We start from the raw sequence: 15,230 nt of genomic DNA, 5'->3' as shown, positions 1-15,230 counted from the left end.
GAGTGCTGGTACACATGCAGCCGGACCGGCAGGCCGTCGGTGCGCTGCACCTGCGACGGATTGTTCAGCAGCAAGCCCACAAACGGACCCAGGGCCTGCAGGGCAATGAACAGCTCGAACACGCCGTACGAGACCTGGCCCTCGGTGTTACGGTTTGAGTTGAGGCCCAGACTGATGGCGCCGCCGAGGATGGTGCCCCCGACACGGAAGCTGAGCCAGAAGCCTAGGAAGCGGCCCTGGTTGTAGGGCTCAGGGTATGCGAGGGCAATCGCTGCTTCAGCCATCCAGAAGATGCCCGCTGAAATCCCGCACAGCGCCGCACCCACCAGCACCAGCCAGTCGAAGCCGTAGCGATTGTGCGTGTACAGTCCTGCAGCGAAGGGAGCGTAACCCATCGTGCCGACAATGAGCGTCCATTTGATCCCGATCCAGCGGACGACCACAGAGCCGAAATAGCACGACACCACCATCAGGCAGAAGGTCAGCGCGTTGGCTGCGTTCACCAGATACGGCCGCTCCTCGCCGCCGCCACCTAGCGAGTTCATCGCGCCCCAGATGCCCGGGGCGAGGAAGTTGCAGAGCCCGAGGATCAGGGCGTTGTAGTAGGTCGAGCGGTACCATTTTACTGCAGCTGTCAGTACAGACGCAGGTAGGGAGTGATTAGATGGATTGATAATTACCTGGATGACGCCCTTTGTCGACTGCATCAAGGCCACTGCCATTGCCATCTACCGGAGAAGACACCTCTTCATCGGAGGGAGGGAGCGCGCCTTTTTCTGGTTCCGCCATTGCTCTAGTATCGTCAGTATCAGTCTCAGTATACGGGATGTTTGGGTGGTAGTAGATGGAGAAGAAATGTATGTACCTCTCTCGTCAAGTAAGATTCGTTGTTAATTGTCGTGAAGGAAAGAGGAAAAGAGACGAGAGAAGACGAGACGTGAAGACAAAGGAGGACAAAGTCAATCAAGTATGCAGGCAGGTAGGTCTATGTATGTACCTCAGACAACGTTTAGATCGCAAATGGTGTAACCAGCCCAATCTACAAATCCCGGGCCCTGGACCTGGACCCTCTACATCATACTCTGGCTGGACCAGTACCTAGTTACTTTCCACCCGTGTCTGTCATCTTGAACGCAAGTAGTATAGTAAAGGAGGAAAGGATATGTGGAGATAGCGCTTATTTCCTTCTCCTTTTCCTTTTCCTTTACCCATCTTTCATCTTTGTTACGATCAATTTCTCCTCCTCTTTCCTCTTTGATCAATTGACTAGCATTGACAGGCAAGAAACTCACTATATTAGCCTAGCTTCTCTGAGATGACATTATTCAAGCTTTTTTTTTTCCGTGATAATAGTCCGTATGTACTCCGTACTGGACGGCAGTTCTCCGTGCTCGACGCTCGAGGCCTAAGCACGAGCACGAGCTCGAGCTCAATGGCCCAACCAAGCGGAATCAAGCTTAATTCATCAGCCTCCAGCTGCTGCAATTGATCTAGCCAGTTAGCTACCTAATCTACTTAATCTTAATGCAAGCACGAGTTTAAGCCTGTCATGGTGTGATCCGCATCTGCATTCGACAGAAGGAAGATTGGTCTGTGTGTAGGCGTGTGTGTGAAGCTTTGACGTTGACGTTTAAAATAATCTGCAGATGTCGATACTTGAAACGTGATTATTGGGTTGGTTGGCGATGATGCTGGTAGCCATGCGGATTACGTGCGAGCACGCGAGCTGTGGCCTTGATGAGATAATGTTGTTCTTTACGGCAGTACAGTATATTACAGTACAGTACAATACTTATGGTACATATGTTACAACATAGCGTAATAAAATTGGATGTCTTGCTCCTATGTCATAGAACGAACTAACTAACTGCTTTAACTATGAATTATTCTTAATCTTATCTACTTATACTTCTATCTCTCTATTATAAAGAAATATCTTTTTTTTGGTGAGAATTACCTAAGCAAGCGTTGACAAAATTATGTAAGCATACCATAAGTCATCGTTCATACCAAATTCGTGAAATCTGCCCAATGAATCCCTATTAGCAAGAGCCAAGGCTGCAAGAGATATACAGATTTGCAATGCGATTGATTGCATATGGGTAAGAAACTGTATTTATGTATTAGTAAATAGTAAGGCGATAGATATTAGTGAGTGAGAAAATGTTAGTAAGGGATATATCAATGATATCATCTCGCAAGAATTATGCGAAGAATATGTGTATAGCAAGGAATATAAGACAATGTCGAACGGTTAGCTAAGTTTCGTCTTAGTCATGGAACTATATCACAATCACCTTCAATGATCCAAAAGGTAACTGCGGAAAAAGGGTAAATGGTAAGAATATTGGCGGGTATGCATGGAATGGCGAACATTTGTTTTTGTGGGATCATTATTACATAAACATGTGCGACGCATTTTATACGGTTGAGGATATTGTTGATAAATTGGACCTGCTGAACGCCGATATCAAACAAAGCCAAGGATCTAAGCTGGCTTCAGACGACAGGATCGTACATCATTCATGAAATGATGCACACGGCGCTGATCAATGACAACAATCCTCATGGTCAGCCAGAACAATCCATATCACTGCCCTCTCAACTCCAGCTGACTTCAATAGTTCGTGATGAGCCTGTTGAGTTCGGAGACGATGAGAGGACGATAGCATATATGCCAAGATTGGTCCACAAGCTGGCCACAAACCCTTTCGAGCAGGGTGGAGGCGCAAGAAGGGCCCGGACGAATGCCGACAGCTATTTGCAAATGATCAACGGTACATTTCTGAGAGACTTGAAGTCGACTGCAGATCCGCTAACAGAACCTTTTTTCCTACCAATAGCGTTGTACTGGTGGGATACGACCGGTTACTTTCCTGAAGCGCCCAATCAGACCATGAAACCTGCAACGGAGGAATATGGACAACACAGTGACAATTTGCCGCTGGGCACCTCTTTTTGGCCGAATCTGCAACAGGTATGAGCCCGGAGCCTCCCAGACTGCTCCCATGTACACAACCCGGCAGGAGTTCGATTCCAGATAGAAGAAATCAGATTTTGTATGAAAGGCTGTCGTCCACAGATTCCACAGAATTCCACCAGGATGGTAAAACTTGAGGTATATACATACGTACAGTCATACATACACACTTGGGGGTTCGGATTCTGTTGTTGACGAGGAGGGTATAGTATAGTAACACCTTAGAACAATCAGTCCCCTGCGAAAAAAAAAACTTATTACCAGTTAACATGTGTTTTACTGCAAAAACTCTGCTGGGATCCCGCCTGGAAAGTAGATAAAATACCTAATAAAAACTGTACATATATATATAGCATCAAGGTGAGGGCATTAGTGTTCCATCCGGATGATACAGAGTAAATTAGATAATTTGTCTAGAGGAGATTGTTGTCAGAGAGAGAGAGAGAGAGAGCGATCTATCTACCTGTATGTATGTACGTCGTACTTTGAAGGAAGTATTCATAGCTATCCATCATACTGTTGACATTGGTCAAGAAAGGCAGATTGAAATGAATAAATCAGAAGAATGCATCCTTTACTAGATACTTATAGAAGCTCTGTCTGTCTGTATTTATTCAGCATGAAATGAAAAAGACTGACTGTCTGATTCTCTGCATACATACAATCTCAACTCACTAGCGATTCGGCCATATACTATGTACTGCATATTTAATTTTAATTTAAAAGTCCAAGTGAGGACTAATTCAGTTGCCAAAATAGGTAAATCAAATAAGCAAACTCAATAAAGAATAAGTTCTTGGCGATACAATTGGTTTCAGGAGGCACTGAACTGAAACTGGCGCTGATCGAAGAAAGAAAAGATAATGTTTTATTTTAACTTTTCTGGAGCTTGAGATAAATAAATACTTGATTACTGTGCTATGTGGGTATACAGTATGATTGATGGAATGTCTTCCTTTATTTATATCTGTTTCTTTCTTTTTTTTTTCTTTTCCTTTTTTTAACCAGGGATAGTGTTTTGCTGAGTAGTTTTCATCTGTCCATCATATAGTATAGGCATATAATATACTATGATATTGATTAATGATAATAGCAGTATAAGATAGATAGTATAATAAGCTCAAGCAGGTACCTATCGTACAGTACTCCGAATTAGTATATATACAGTTCATACGAACGCAGTAACTAACTACCTAACTACCTAACTACCTAACAGATTAATTAACTAATTGTTGGACGAAGGGCCAGAAAAAGATTACACAGGATATATATATATATATATATATATTTATGGAGGAGTGGATAGATATCGATTTATTTATTCAATTTTCCTTGCCTCTTCACGCCAACAGCATGATAAATAGCTAGCTACGAACGAACGAATGAATGGATGAACGATATCACTCTCAAAACCACGTACATACAGTACATATGGATGGACAGATAGGGGGATAGATATGTCTCTCCCTCTCCCCGAAAAGCCCTCCAGATATCTACTCCGTATCATCCGGATGGAACACCAACGCCCTCACCTCAATGCTCTCTCTCGGCGGATAATCCACCGTCTCGGGATTCACAAACGCCGTATGGGGCACCCGCCGCGCGCGCCCATCCGTCTTGGAATCGAAGCACTTGATCAGGGTGACAATATCCGGCGTCTGCCCATACCGGTAGTACCACTTGTGCGCCGGGTTTGGCTTCACGGAGTACGTCTCGCCCTCGCGGTCCGGGTAGATCAGTTTGGTAGGCACCAGGTCGCTGTCTGGCACCGAGTGCGCGTCCGCGACGGCCAGCGGGTCCCGGTAGATCGGCTTGATGGGCCGCCAGACGTTGATGATTTGATACCGTCCCTTGAGGAGCGTTTCGGCCTCGTCCGGCAGGTGGTATTTCACGCGGTTGGTCGACGCCTGGTACGACTGGTCGATGTGCACGCGCTGCACGGGGCCGCGGAGCTGATTGCTGCGTACGTCGGAGGTGTGCCGCCGGATGGTGTGGTCGAAGATGAAGATGCGGGTTGCGCCGGTGCTAGAAGCAGTTAGAGATATCGAGCAGGTGTGTAGTAGGTAGGTATGCATGGATGTATTTAGGAGGCACCTAGGAGGGAGGTATGGAGGGAGGGAGGGAACATTCAGCCCTAATTAGGGCTAAGGGTAAGGGTAGGGCACGGTAGGACTAGGGTTCTACTCACGCATCCTTCAACAACTGCTCCGTCTCTGGATAATACTCCCGCTTAATCTTCTCGTCATCCACAAACTCCTTCTCCTTGCTCTCGTGGTAGTAAATCTGGAACCCGTTCTTGTCCAGCGTGTAGTCGAGCTCGTTCCCGCTGATGTCGGTGATGGTCGTCGTCAGCGTCTCGACCGGCCGCTCGTACGTCTCCGGCCGCCCGACGTAGCTGGGCGCCGGGGGAGTGCCGTCACCAGGGTCCTTGTAGTAGTTCAGCGTCGTCTGGACGTGGTGCTTGCGCTTGTCGGCGGGGGGGACGGGGAATGAGGCCTGCTGGGTCTGGATCTGGACTGAGCCAGCGGACTGGGCGGGGAGGGAGGAGACGGCGGCGGAGGCCATTGTAGTCAGTCGTCTTGCTGGTCGGTAAGTATAGTATAGCGTGGATAATGAGCTGATCTGATCTGTAGAATCTGTCCGAGTAAAAGAGATAATGTCTTATTTATACCCGTATAAAGACCTCATATGATGTCGCGCTCGAGCGGGGTAAGACTTGATTATCAATACTCAACCTCGTCGATCAATGTCATTGGCGTTGCGGACCTCAGCACGCAATCCTATCCCTCTGCGTCGCCACGTCAAGCACGCCCTGATGAGAAATACAAAATACGGCCATTGGACTGTTGTCTGTCACTGGACAGGTTCGTCAATCAGTCTGAGGAATAGTCTGAGGCAATAGTCATCTGGGTGAATGTCATTCTCAGCCAGCTTACAGGAATAGTAATCTGAATCTGAATTCGGATGACAAATACAGAATGCACGACATGCCAGCGTTGAATCGTCCTGAATTAATAATTCAAATCTCATTCATTTGATTCAATAGCGCTGTTGACAGGCTGGCTTGACTTGCTACCGCAAATAGTCAATCCACAGGCTTCCTTGGTTAGGGTTACACTTGTATACCTATCTATAATCCAGTCTGTTGATACTGACGGTCTACGTAGTCATCATCGTAGATAATCTAATAATTCTACGCTGTATCAAGTCTGCTCATCCAATTTATACGAACGCACCAGCTTCGTAATGCTGGTCCCGTCGTCTAGCACCTCCACCTCTTCCTCCAGCGTGTATCCCCCCCAGCGCGGAAGCAGGATCGTCCAGACATACCAGTACAACACGCCAAAGAGGACGCTGTAGAGTCAGCATAAACCAGTTTCCAATAGAGTAACGGGAAGGGGTCCTACATGGCCACCCCCACAATCGCATACGTCGCGTAGAAGAAATCCACATCCCCCCGCCAATCCGCCGGCGGAAAGAAAGGCGCTGCCAGCAGGGCGATGCACACGACCACGCGCAACCACACGGCTGGCAGCCATGCCTTGAACGGCCGTTTCAGGTCCGGTCGTTTCCGTCGCAGTAGCAGCAGGCCTGCCGTCACGGCCAGCCCGAACATCTGCCCCGGGTAGCCTTCGACGTCTAGGATGAAGTTGTACACGCCGCCCTGCGGGGGGAGCGTGATAACTAGCAGCGACGGGATGTAGTGCACGATCAGGCCCCAGAAGGGCGAGTTAAACGGTTTCGAGGAGGAAATCGTCTTCGAAAACGGGAGGAAGCCTTGTCGGGCGATTTCTTGGTTGACGCGTGCCTGTATGTCACATCACATCATATCGTATCGTACCATATCAACGACTGTACTGTACACTGGAAATATAGAGTATTCTTACCAACGCAAACGTCACGACCATCACATTCCCTGCCGCAGACACAGCAATAGCCAGAGGCAAGATCGTCCGTCCCAGATGCGGTCCGAATGCGCGCTCGAAAAACAACGCCGCTACCAGCTCACCACTCTGTTTGATCTCCTCGATGGGCACCACCAGGAAATACGACACGTTGGCCAGGAGATATAAACCACATGCAGTGATTAACGCCGCTAGACTGACTGACTTCAGCGTCCGCACCGGGTCTTTGACCTCGTTCAGGACGTTGTTCATGTTGCTCAGGCCGGCGTAGGAATAAAAGACCTTGAAAAGAGACGTAGAAATGGTGTTCCAGCTCCAGTCGGAGTCTTTCCACAGTTCTTCCCACGCAGACGTATTCATACTCAAATCGGCCGTCGCTGCTCTGGTTGGTACTGTGTCACCCCGATGGAATAGAATGACATAGATCCCGCTCAACGCCATAAACACGATCAGGAAAATCTTGACCCAGCCCAGTGCATTCTGGATGGCGATCCCCGTCTTCATGAAACAGCCGTGGATGATGGTGATAACTGTCAACAATCCCAACGCTAAGATCTTGCTCTGCGCCTCGCTCGGCTGCACCCGCAACGCAAACCAGGTATATTTCGCAAACACGATGCAGTTGCTGGCCGTGAAGCCCAGCAGCACCGCCTGCACGGCGATCAGCATCGACGCGAGGAACCGCGGCCGCCGGTACGTGAACTCGAGGTAGACCTTGTCGCCGCCGGAGCGCGGCAGCATGCAGCCGTATTCCAGCGACACGGCCAGGCCGCAGGCCGACAGGATGGTGCCGATGACCCATAGGGACAAGGCCAGGCCCAGACTGCCGACCGATTTGACGATGGCGCCGGGAGTCGCGAAGATGCCGCTGCCGATCACCCGCGAGATGACGAGGATGTAGGCGCTCGACCAGGTGAGGTTTCGGCCGTAGGTGGCGGTTTCGGGGAGGGTATCGTGTTCGATGGAGCGGTCAAGTTGAGTAGAGGGAGATGAGGGAGATGAAGATGAAAGCAGAGGACGAGTCTCGTCTGCAGCATCGGCCATGTTGACAGACGGGTCGACAGGTATTCTGTAGTATGAGTATTTTCTGCAAGAGGATAATAGATATCTTGTCAGGCTATGGTATCTATCTGTCGAGATCGCTCATGATAGCCCGGAAAATGGGCGACTGAGTGGAATGTTGTCTGGCGTTAGCATAGCATTGACAATGAAACGAGCATAGCAGCTCGAGTCGATAGATAACTAATGAGCTGATGAAGCTCCTCAAACAAGATAACTGAGGTGATTTCGACAACTGCATTTGTCAGAGATAACAGTCTGCCAGAAGCTAGATGGTGAAGCTGCTGCTGCAACTTGGTGATGTGTCCGGGCACGTCATTTCCCCCGGAGCTGATGCGACACTCGCGTGACATGTAGCCATTGCTATCAGCCGAATCCGATTAATAATATCATCTCAACAAGGTGGCACGGTGCAACATCTCCATCATTCTTGTCGTTGATGTCGACAGACACAATTACAGGATTTGTTTTCCTCTGCATGGATGAGAAAAGAAGAGCAGCAGAGAGGGCTTTTTCTAGGGTTGATAAGCACAGGAACAAGACGATAACTTGGCGCTAATCAGCTAATTGGGATTTGCAATGACCTAGCAGGTCGGAGTACGCTAATTAATTAATTAATTAATTAAATCGCCAATTTTGTGCCGTTTATTAATAACTCAATTCTTAATTTAGGTTCGTCCCGCTTTTTCTTTGACTTTATTTCTTTTATATACCTAGGTAGATAGATGGATAGAGAGTAATGATTAACTGGCATGTTTACACAAATCTCACTGATCTATACTCTAGTAGTTTTCTCTATAGTCATATTAAGAAATTTCCCAGTTTTCTTCCATTTAATTACTCTTATTTAGATTCATCCTGCTTCTTCCTTATTATTCGTGCGCATAGCATCGAAATATAGATAGATACCTAGGTAGGAAGGGAGCTACTAGATAGATAGTAATAATTAACTGGCGTATTATCTTCTGCAATCTCGCTGATCTAGGCAGTTTCGACTGCAGCCTCCTTGACAAACGGTGGATCCTCCTGATAGACATCATACTTGTATCGACTGCCAACGTGGTCGTCGCGAATCCGTCTCTGGCCCTCCCCATATACCTTCTCCCGCGCCGTCAGCGGCGGAGAATCATCTGCTCTCTTCTCAGGGTACACTCCCCGTCGCCGCAGCTCTGGCACCAGCAGATCGACCACGTCCTCAAATGTCCCCGGCGTCGTGACATATGCCAGGTTGAACCCGTCGATGTCCGCCTCGCGCACCCACCGCTCCAGCTCATCTGCCACCTGCGCTGGCGTGCCTACCGCCACAGGCCCCAGCCCGCCTATGGACGCTGTCTCGGCGATGACGCGCGGTGTGATCGAGGGCAGCTCCGGCGTGCGGGCTGTCAGCGTCTCGCTGATAGAGTGGATCTTGTGTTTCTCGAGCGAGTGCTTGACCGGGTCGATCTCCTCGTCCAGCGGCACCTTAGAGATATCGATGCCTGTCCAGCCGGAGAACAGCACCAGCCCGCCGATCGTCGAGGCATATTTCTTCGCTCGCTCGAACTTGGCCTGCGCTTCTTCCTCCGTCTTCCCGATGATGGGCGTGAAGGTGGCGAAGAACTTGATCGAGCGAGGATCGCGACCAGCTGCCTGTGCCAATTCACGTATCTTGGCCACGCGAGGAGTCAGCACAGACGGACTGTGTGCGGAGACAAAGACAGCTTCTGCATGGGTTGCTGCGAATTGCGAGCCAGCCCTGTGAAAGTCAGCTCGCTGGAGTTACTGTCTGGTGTGCAGTCAACTTACGGCGATGTCCCAGCTTGGAAGAGGAACGGAGTCCGCTGCGGACTCGGATCGACAATGTGTCTGCTTTCTAAGTGATAGAATTCGCCATGATGCTTGATGGTGCGGATCTTGTCGGGATCAGCGTAGACGTCGTTCTCGACGTCTTGGACGATGGCGTCGTCGGCCCAGGAGCCTTCCCATAGTCTGACAACACGTATATTAGCGTAAAGTTTATCAAATGAGATTATAAAGTGCATACTTGTACAGCACTCTCAAATATTCATCCGCCTGGGCGTAGCGACGGTCGTGGTCCGGCGGCTCTTCCAGGCCAATCGCCTTGAACGCGCCCTTCTTCCAGCTGGTGACAATGTTCCATCCGATGCGGCCGCCGGTGAGGTGGTCGAGCGTGGAGAAGCGTTTGGCCAGCAGGAACGGTGGCTCGAAGGAGGTGGACGCGGTGATAGCAAACGCCAGGTTCTTCGTCACAGCTGCCATGGCCGTGAGGGGCTAGACATGCGTCAGCACGTAAACGTCCAGCGATGAAGTAGAACTGACTATGGAAGGGTCTGTCATCGGCCATTGCGCCGCCCGCCGAATGCAGTTGTCCAGCGAGCCCTCGTACGTGTCGTATCCGCCGTACGTGTCGGCCAGGAAGAGCGCGTTGATGTCGCCGCGTTCGAGGATCTTGGCCAGGTTGATCCAGTAGTCGAGGGTTCGTTTTGTTGCGGAGCGATCTGTAGGGTCCTGCAGGACGTTACTTAGGAACTGCTCTGCTGGTAACTGGTAAAGGACTGCAGTGTGGTGGTGACTTACCTTCCATTGTCCGGGCGATAAGTGGCCGACCGTCGACATGTCAAAGGCGTTCAGGAGGATGTGCTTGCGGTTGCCGATGCGGTTGCCATTGCTGATGCCATTCTCAGCAGTATGCTGCTGTCCTTTGTTTTCCGCCATGTCTCTGGCAGGCTAGTGTCCGTACTGCTTGATGATGTATCTGTATGCACTCTTCCTTCTTGTAGAGAAGTCACAACTCCTGACTTAATAATACAAATTGATAGAGCACTACCCAGGACTGAACAATTCAATCTGGTAGAAGCAAAGCAGAAGCTACTACAAATAGTCTAGAAGAGTATAATACAGGCTGGTCGCTGCAATTTATTCCCATTGTATCAACCTGCATTATCGATAACTGGTACGAATGAGGATCAGTATGATAGGCTCAGCAAGCGAGGTTATCAGATTAGAAATCCGCAATTAGAATAATTTAAAGTCCTTGAGGAATCAGCCAGCAACTATTCACTAGACACAGTTAGTCCAAACTCATTAATTGCATTTTCAGGTGTTGTATGTATTATAGTTGTATTACAATCTGTATTTGTCTTTATGATGTTACAGTCCTGATGCAGTCCGGTACATACCAGGTACACTAGCTTCTTCCATCATCCGCACCCGCAATTGCATCAGTCATGATTACCTACCTAGGTAGGTCCGTTCAATCTTGATTAATATTAACATTACATATCTATCTCCAAAGAATTATCAATCATAGTCTATGACTGACTGACTGATCGACCTTAAAAAATCCATCAGCTAGGCTGCTGTGATAGCTATATGTGAAGTAGTAGTTTGTGTAATGTATATACTATGTCCTGGGGGTACTGCATTTCCATCTCTCTCTCTCTGATGGTGGTGAACCGGACAGGTAAGGTAGGTAAGTAATAAGTAAGCTTTGAGAACCTGCCTCAGTATGAGATTTCCGCAAACCTGCAGTCCTGACGACTTCATCTTAGAAATAAACTTTTAATATTAGCTACAGTGCATTATGCAATATATTTTTGTAGGATATGAGACTATCTTTATAAGAGAGAGAGAGAAGGTGTGTCGAAATTCTTTTTTTTTTGATAAAATTGTGTCTGTCTTTATTGTCAAGTAATTAATATCTGCGTTTGCTAAATTAAAAACATATATCTGCACAAAGAAACAAAGAGCCCATGAGAAATACATCCATATACTTCATCTAAAAAAAAATTCTTGCTTTCAGCATATAATAATTTAATAAACACCCTTACTAGGTAGCTAGGATAACCATTTTATCGAGTCGAGAAATAAATTCAAACCCATAAAAAAAAAAGAAAGCATCCACCCACACAGTAGCAACCTGGTTCGTGACGACCTCCTAATTCATTATCAGTCGTCCATGGATTCATCTTGGGGATAAACCCTTCATATTAGCTACAGTATATTGAACAGAGGTTCTGCAACACAATATGTTTTTGTAGAACATGAGAATATCTTATATTTTTTTTTTAAAAAAAAAAAGAGAGAGAGAAAGAGACTGATGTTGAAATTTTTCTTGTCTTTGTCGATGAAATCGAATCTGTCTTTATTGTCAAGTAATCGTCATAGGAATCCACTAGATTAAAAATATATATTTAAGCAAGAAAAGAAGATAACCATCAGAAATGTCTACAGTTTAACGAACAAATTCTCGCTTCAGCATATAATTAATAAACACCCTTGCCAGGTATATAATCCTCTCGTCGAGTCGAGAAATAAAAATAATCATAATCATAAAAAAAAAGCAACACCCACAGCAGCAAGTTGGTGACAACCAAAGTCATTATTTTGTTACCTGTACCTGTCAAAATTCCTTGCATAGTCCCACCTCGCAGCCAGATCGGGCCCATGGCGTAATTGGTAGCGCGTGCGACTCCAGATCGCAAGGTTATCCGTTCGAGTCGGGTTGGGCTCAATCCCCAACATTTTTTTCTGCTGTCTCTCTGTGGGTCACGTGAGTTATCATGTGATATATATGCATGTGACTTCCCTCTTCTGTAATTACTGTTGGTATATGTTATCCCTGTTGCTGTGCAACACATAGGCCTTCTTTTTTCTTTTTTCCTTTTTTTTTTTTAAATTAGTGAAAAATAATAAAAAAAGTCCTTCTGTATTCAAGGTGACTTAACCAGCTGCATGCTGTGTACTGGGCGAGGTTTGCAAACAACAAAATCAAATGTAGACTGAAATAAGAGAAATCAAAGAAATGCTGTAGTTGTACTGTTCTGTTTTGTACTGTACTTACGTCTAATCTATGTCTATCCATACAGTATGTCCTCGACGTGCTATGTACATACATGTCCTCGCATTAAAAAAGCAGTCAGTCAGTCGTAAAAATCAGTCAAAATCAAATCAGTCCAATCCTGCCGCCCAATCTTGTTATCTTATCCGATCCTAACTAACCCCATTGCTGACTTGCGTGCCGACTTGGGGGGTCGACAAGTCAATGACGATCCTCTTCCCCGACACGGTCCCATTGCGGAGAATCTCCAACGCGTCGTTGACATCAGCCAGTCCGCCCTCCTGTCGGACGACGACTTCCGGCAGCCGCAGCGCGTTCGCCTGCAGCAGCGCCTCCAACCAGGTGACCAGACTCTCGCCCACGGCAGGCGACGAATGGAAGATTTTGATGGGTACAGCGTGGTAGCGGATGCGCGGGTCTTTCTCCTTCGGCAAGCCCGTCAGTCCCAGCAGATGCGCCTGTGGCCCGTCGTGCTCGCTCGCGAATAACGCTTGCTGTAGGATGGCGGCTGTCTCGCGGCCAACGATGTCGATGCCAAACCGCAGTCGGCCCTGTGTCACGCCTCGGATGATCTCGACTGCGCGTGTCGTGTCGTACCGGTCGACGAGCAGGTCGGCTCCGGCGTCGAGCAGGCGCGCGCCGTGACGCGCGATGTCTGCTACGCAGATTACCCTGAGGCCGCACAGTTTGGCGAGTTGCAGCGTGATGTAGCCGGTTGTGGTGGATGCTGAGGTTGTCAGTACAGCTGCTCCATACCTTGGAGGTTCTTCCTTCTCGACACTTACCTCCCCAAATAGCAACCCAGTCTCCCCGCCGGACGCGCTCCGAGTCAGACACGCACGAGAAGCATTCATCTCGAATGTCCTCTGGAATCTCAGCCACATTCACCTCCTTCAGGATCTGCGACAGATTCGGGCCAGGAGCTTTGGTGCAGGTCGAAAAGTCCAGCCCAAACGAGATGCCCAGCGCGAGAGCGGCGGCCACAAATGCCACCCCAAGCGAGGCACCTCCGTGAATGGACGTCGTCGACGGAATCCGCGCGGCGTTGTAGTAGGTCGTCACGGCGTATTCCTGGAAGGCGGCCTTGCGGATATCGCGGTAGTCGGTAGACGGGACGAGCACGACGTCGCCGACTTGAAGCCGGGAGGTCCCGTTGGACGTCTGGATGACGGTGCCGGCTAGGTCGCGGCCGAAGATCCATGGCAGGCTGGGGATGCCGAAGTTGAAGGCACTAGAAGCAGTTAGAAAGGACGTTACTGACTGAGAGATGAGTGAAGAAGTTACTTACGGAGCCTTCCAATCGATGGGATTGAGTCCGATGGCGGCGACCTATATATACACTCTTAGACATGTGGGATGACAACTGGAATTCTTCTCGACTTACCTTGACCAACACCTCTCCATCGTGGATGATCGACGGCACAGCATGGTCGGTGACGAGGGTGTATTTCTCCTTGACGGCGTGCAGCACGAGGGCGTGTTGCGTCGTGGCGACGCCATTGACCTTGTTGGCAGGACTGTCAGGATGGTCGACAGGACTGCTGTGTCCGTTCACTTGGAGGGATTTGTCTGCGATGACTCCATTTATTCCATTTGTTTCGGCATGGAGTGTACCGTTTGCATCTCCTGCGGCGGACTGGTTTGCAATTGCTGCATTTGCACTATCTGAGCTGATTCCATTTGCTTCTGCATGGACTGCCCCGTTTGCCGCGTCTGCACTGTCTGCATTTTCAGCGATGACCGTGTTTTCCACTGCTGCGGTTACTGCGCCGTCAGAACTGGCTGCATTCGTAGTAGTAGCCGAGTTTTCCGACGTGACTGTCTTTTCTTCCACGACTGGAGTCTCTGCGACTCCATTTACTGCCGACGCATTTTCTTCTGCGGTGGTAGTATTTTCTGAACTGATGAAGTTTTCCTCTGCGGCATTGTCTGCAACGACTGCGACTGAATTCCTGCCAACCTGACCGTCGACCACTATCTCCTCTTGAAAGATCCTCGGACCCTTTGCCTCACCCGGCTGCTGCTGCTGCTGCTGTTGCTGCGGCTGCTGGTAGTGGGTGGCGACCCATGTCGTCGTCGTTGTCGTCGACATTATCTGTCTCGTCCCTAGCCGTCCGGAAATGTAAATCGAGGGACAAGACGAGTGGCTCAGCAAGCGAGGAGAATCAATTCTAGTTCATGTGGACAGTAGAACGGCAGTTGCAGAGTTTGTTGGGCTAATTGATACAGATACGATAGTAGATAGATAGACAGACAGATAGATAGGTATGGAAGTAGATGTGTGAAAGAATTAGACTGGAGGCAATGCTCCAGAAGTACATCCGTACGTACTGCCAATGCACAGACAGTTAGTTACATTCCAGACACCGGAGTCTATCTATTATTGTAGCAGGCACAGAGCCAAGCGCAAGCACCACTCCTTGGCCTCAATTCAATTCCATGGACG

At 48.6% G+C, this 15,230-nt stretch overlaps 5 protein-coding genes and 1 non-coding gene across 6 annotated transcripts; 2 read left to right on the top strand and 4 right to left on the bottom strand.

Moving 5' to 3' along the window:
* Positions 1-2,533: 2,533 nt before the first annotated feature.
* On the top strand, positions 2,534-2,983 carry VTN77DRAFT_7435 (uncharacterized protein; the record flags this gene model as incomplete). The annotated part of the gene is made up of 3 exons (XM_069423824.1): positions 2,534-2,570; positions 2,625-2,777; positions 2,844-2,983. The coding sequence occupies 3 exons, from the start codon at positions 2,534-2,536 to the stop codon at positions 2,981-2,983; spliced, it is 330 nt and encodes a 109-aa protein (XP_069281241.1).
* Positions 2,984-4,473: 1,490 nt separating this feature from the next.
* On the bottom strand, positions 4,474-5,545 carry VTN77DRAFT_7434 (uncharacterized protein; the record flags this gene model as incomplete). Its single annotated transcript, XM_069423823.1, has 2 exons — positions 4,474-5,005; positions 5,169-5,545. 2 exons carry the CDS (start codon positions 5,543-5,545, stop codon positions 4,474-4,476), a joined length of 909 nt encoding a protein of 302 aa, XP_069281240.1.
* Positions 5,546-6,110: 565 nt separating this feature from the next.
* On the bottom strand, positions 6,111-7,929 carry VTN77DRAFT_7433 (uncharacterized protein; the record flags this gene model as incomplete). Its single annotated transcript, XM_069423822.1, has 4 exons — positions 6,111-6,164; positions 6,217-6,334; positions 6,388-6,788; positions 6,868-7,929. 4 exons carry the CDS (start codon positions 7,927-7,929, stop codon positions 6,111-6,113), a joined length of 1,635 nt encoding a protein of 544 aa, XP_069281239.1.
* Positions 7,930-8,925: 996 nt separating this feature from the next.
* VTN77DRAFT_7432 (uncharacterized protein) lies at positions 8,926-10,659 on the bottom strand (the record flags this gene model as incomplete). The annotated part of the gene is made up of 5 exons (XM_069423821.1): positions 8,926-9,679; positions 9,730-9,912; positions 9,968-10,215; positions 10,264-10,452; positions 10,522-10,659. The coding sequence occupies 5 exons, from the start codon at positions 10,657-10,659 to the stop codon at positions 8,926-8,928; spliced, it is 1,512 nt and encodes a 503-aa protein (XP_069281238.1).
* A 1,725-nt stretch (positions 10,660-12,384) lies between these two features.
* On the top strand, positions 12,385-12,457 carry VTN77DRAFT_t30. The gene has a single exon. It is a non-coding gene; the product is annotated as a tRNA-Trp (tRNA).
* Positions 12,458-12,936: 479 nt separating this feature from the next.
* On the bottom strand, positions 12,937-14,876 carry VTN77DRAFT_7431 (uncharacterized protein; the record flags this gene model as incomplete). Its single annotated transcript, XM_069423820.1, has 4 exons — positions 12,937-13,511; positions 13,570-14,015; positions 14,073-14,113; positions 14,169-14,876. The coding sequence occupies 4 exons, from the start codon at positions 14,874-14,876 to the stop codon at positions 12,937-12,939; spliced, it is 1,770 nt and encodes a 589-aa protein (XP_069281237.1).
* Positions 14,877-15,230: the final 354 nt, after the last annotated feature.

This window comes from Rasamsonia byssochlamydoides (assembly GCF_041956645.1).
Source record: "Rasamsonia byssochlamydoides strain NRRL 3658 unplaced genomic scaffold VTN77scaffold_6, whole genome shotgun sequence".
Classification (NCBI taxonomy): domain Eukaryota; kingdom Fungi; phylum Ascomycota; class Eurotiomycetes; order Eurotiales; family Trichocomaceae; genus Rasamsonia; species Rasamsonia byssochlamydoides.
This window is presented reverse-complemented; position numbering and strand designations above follow the sequence as displayed.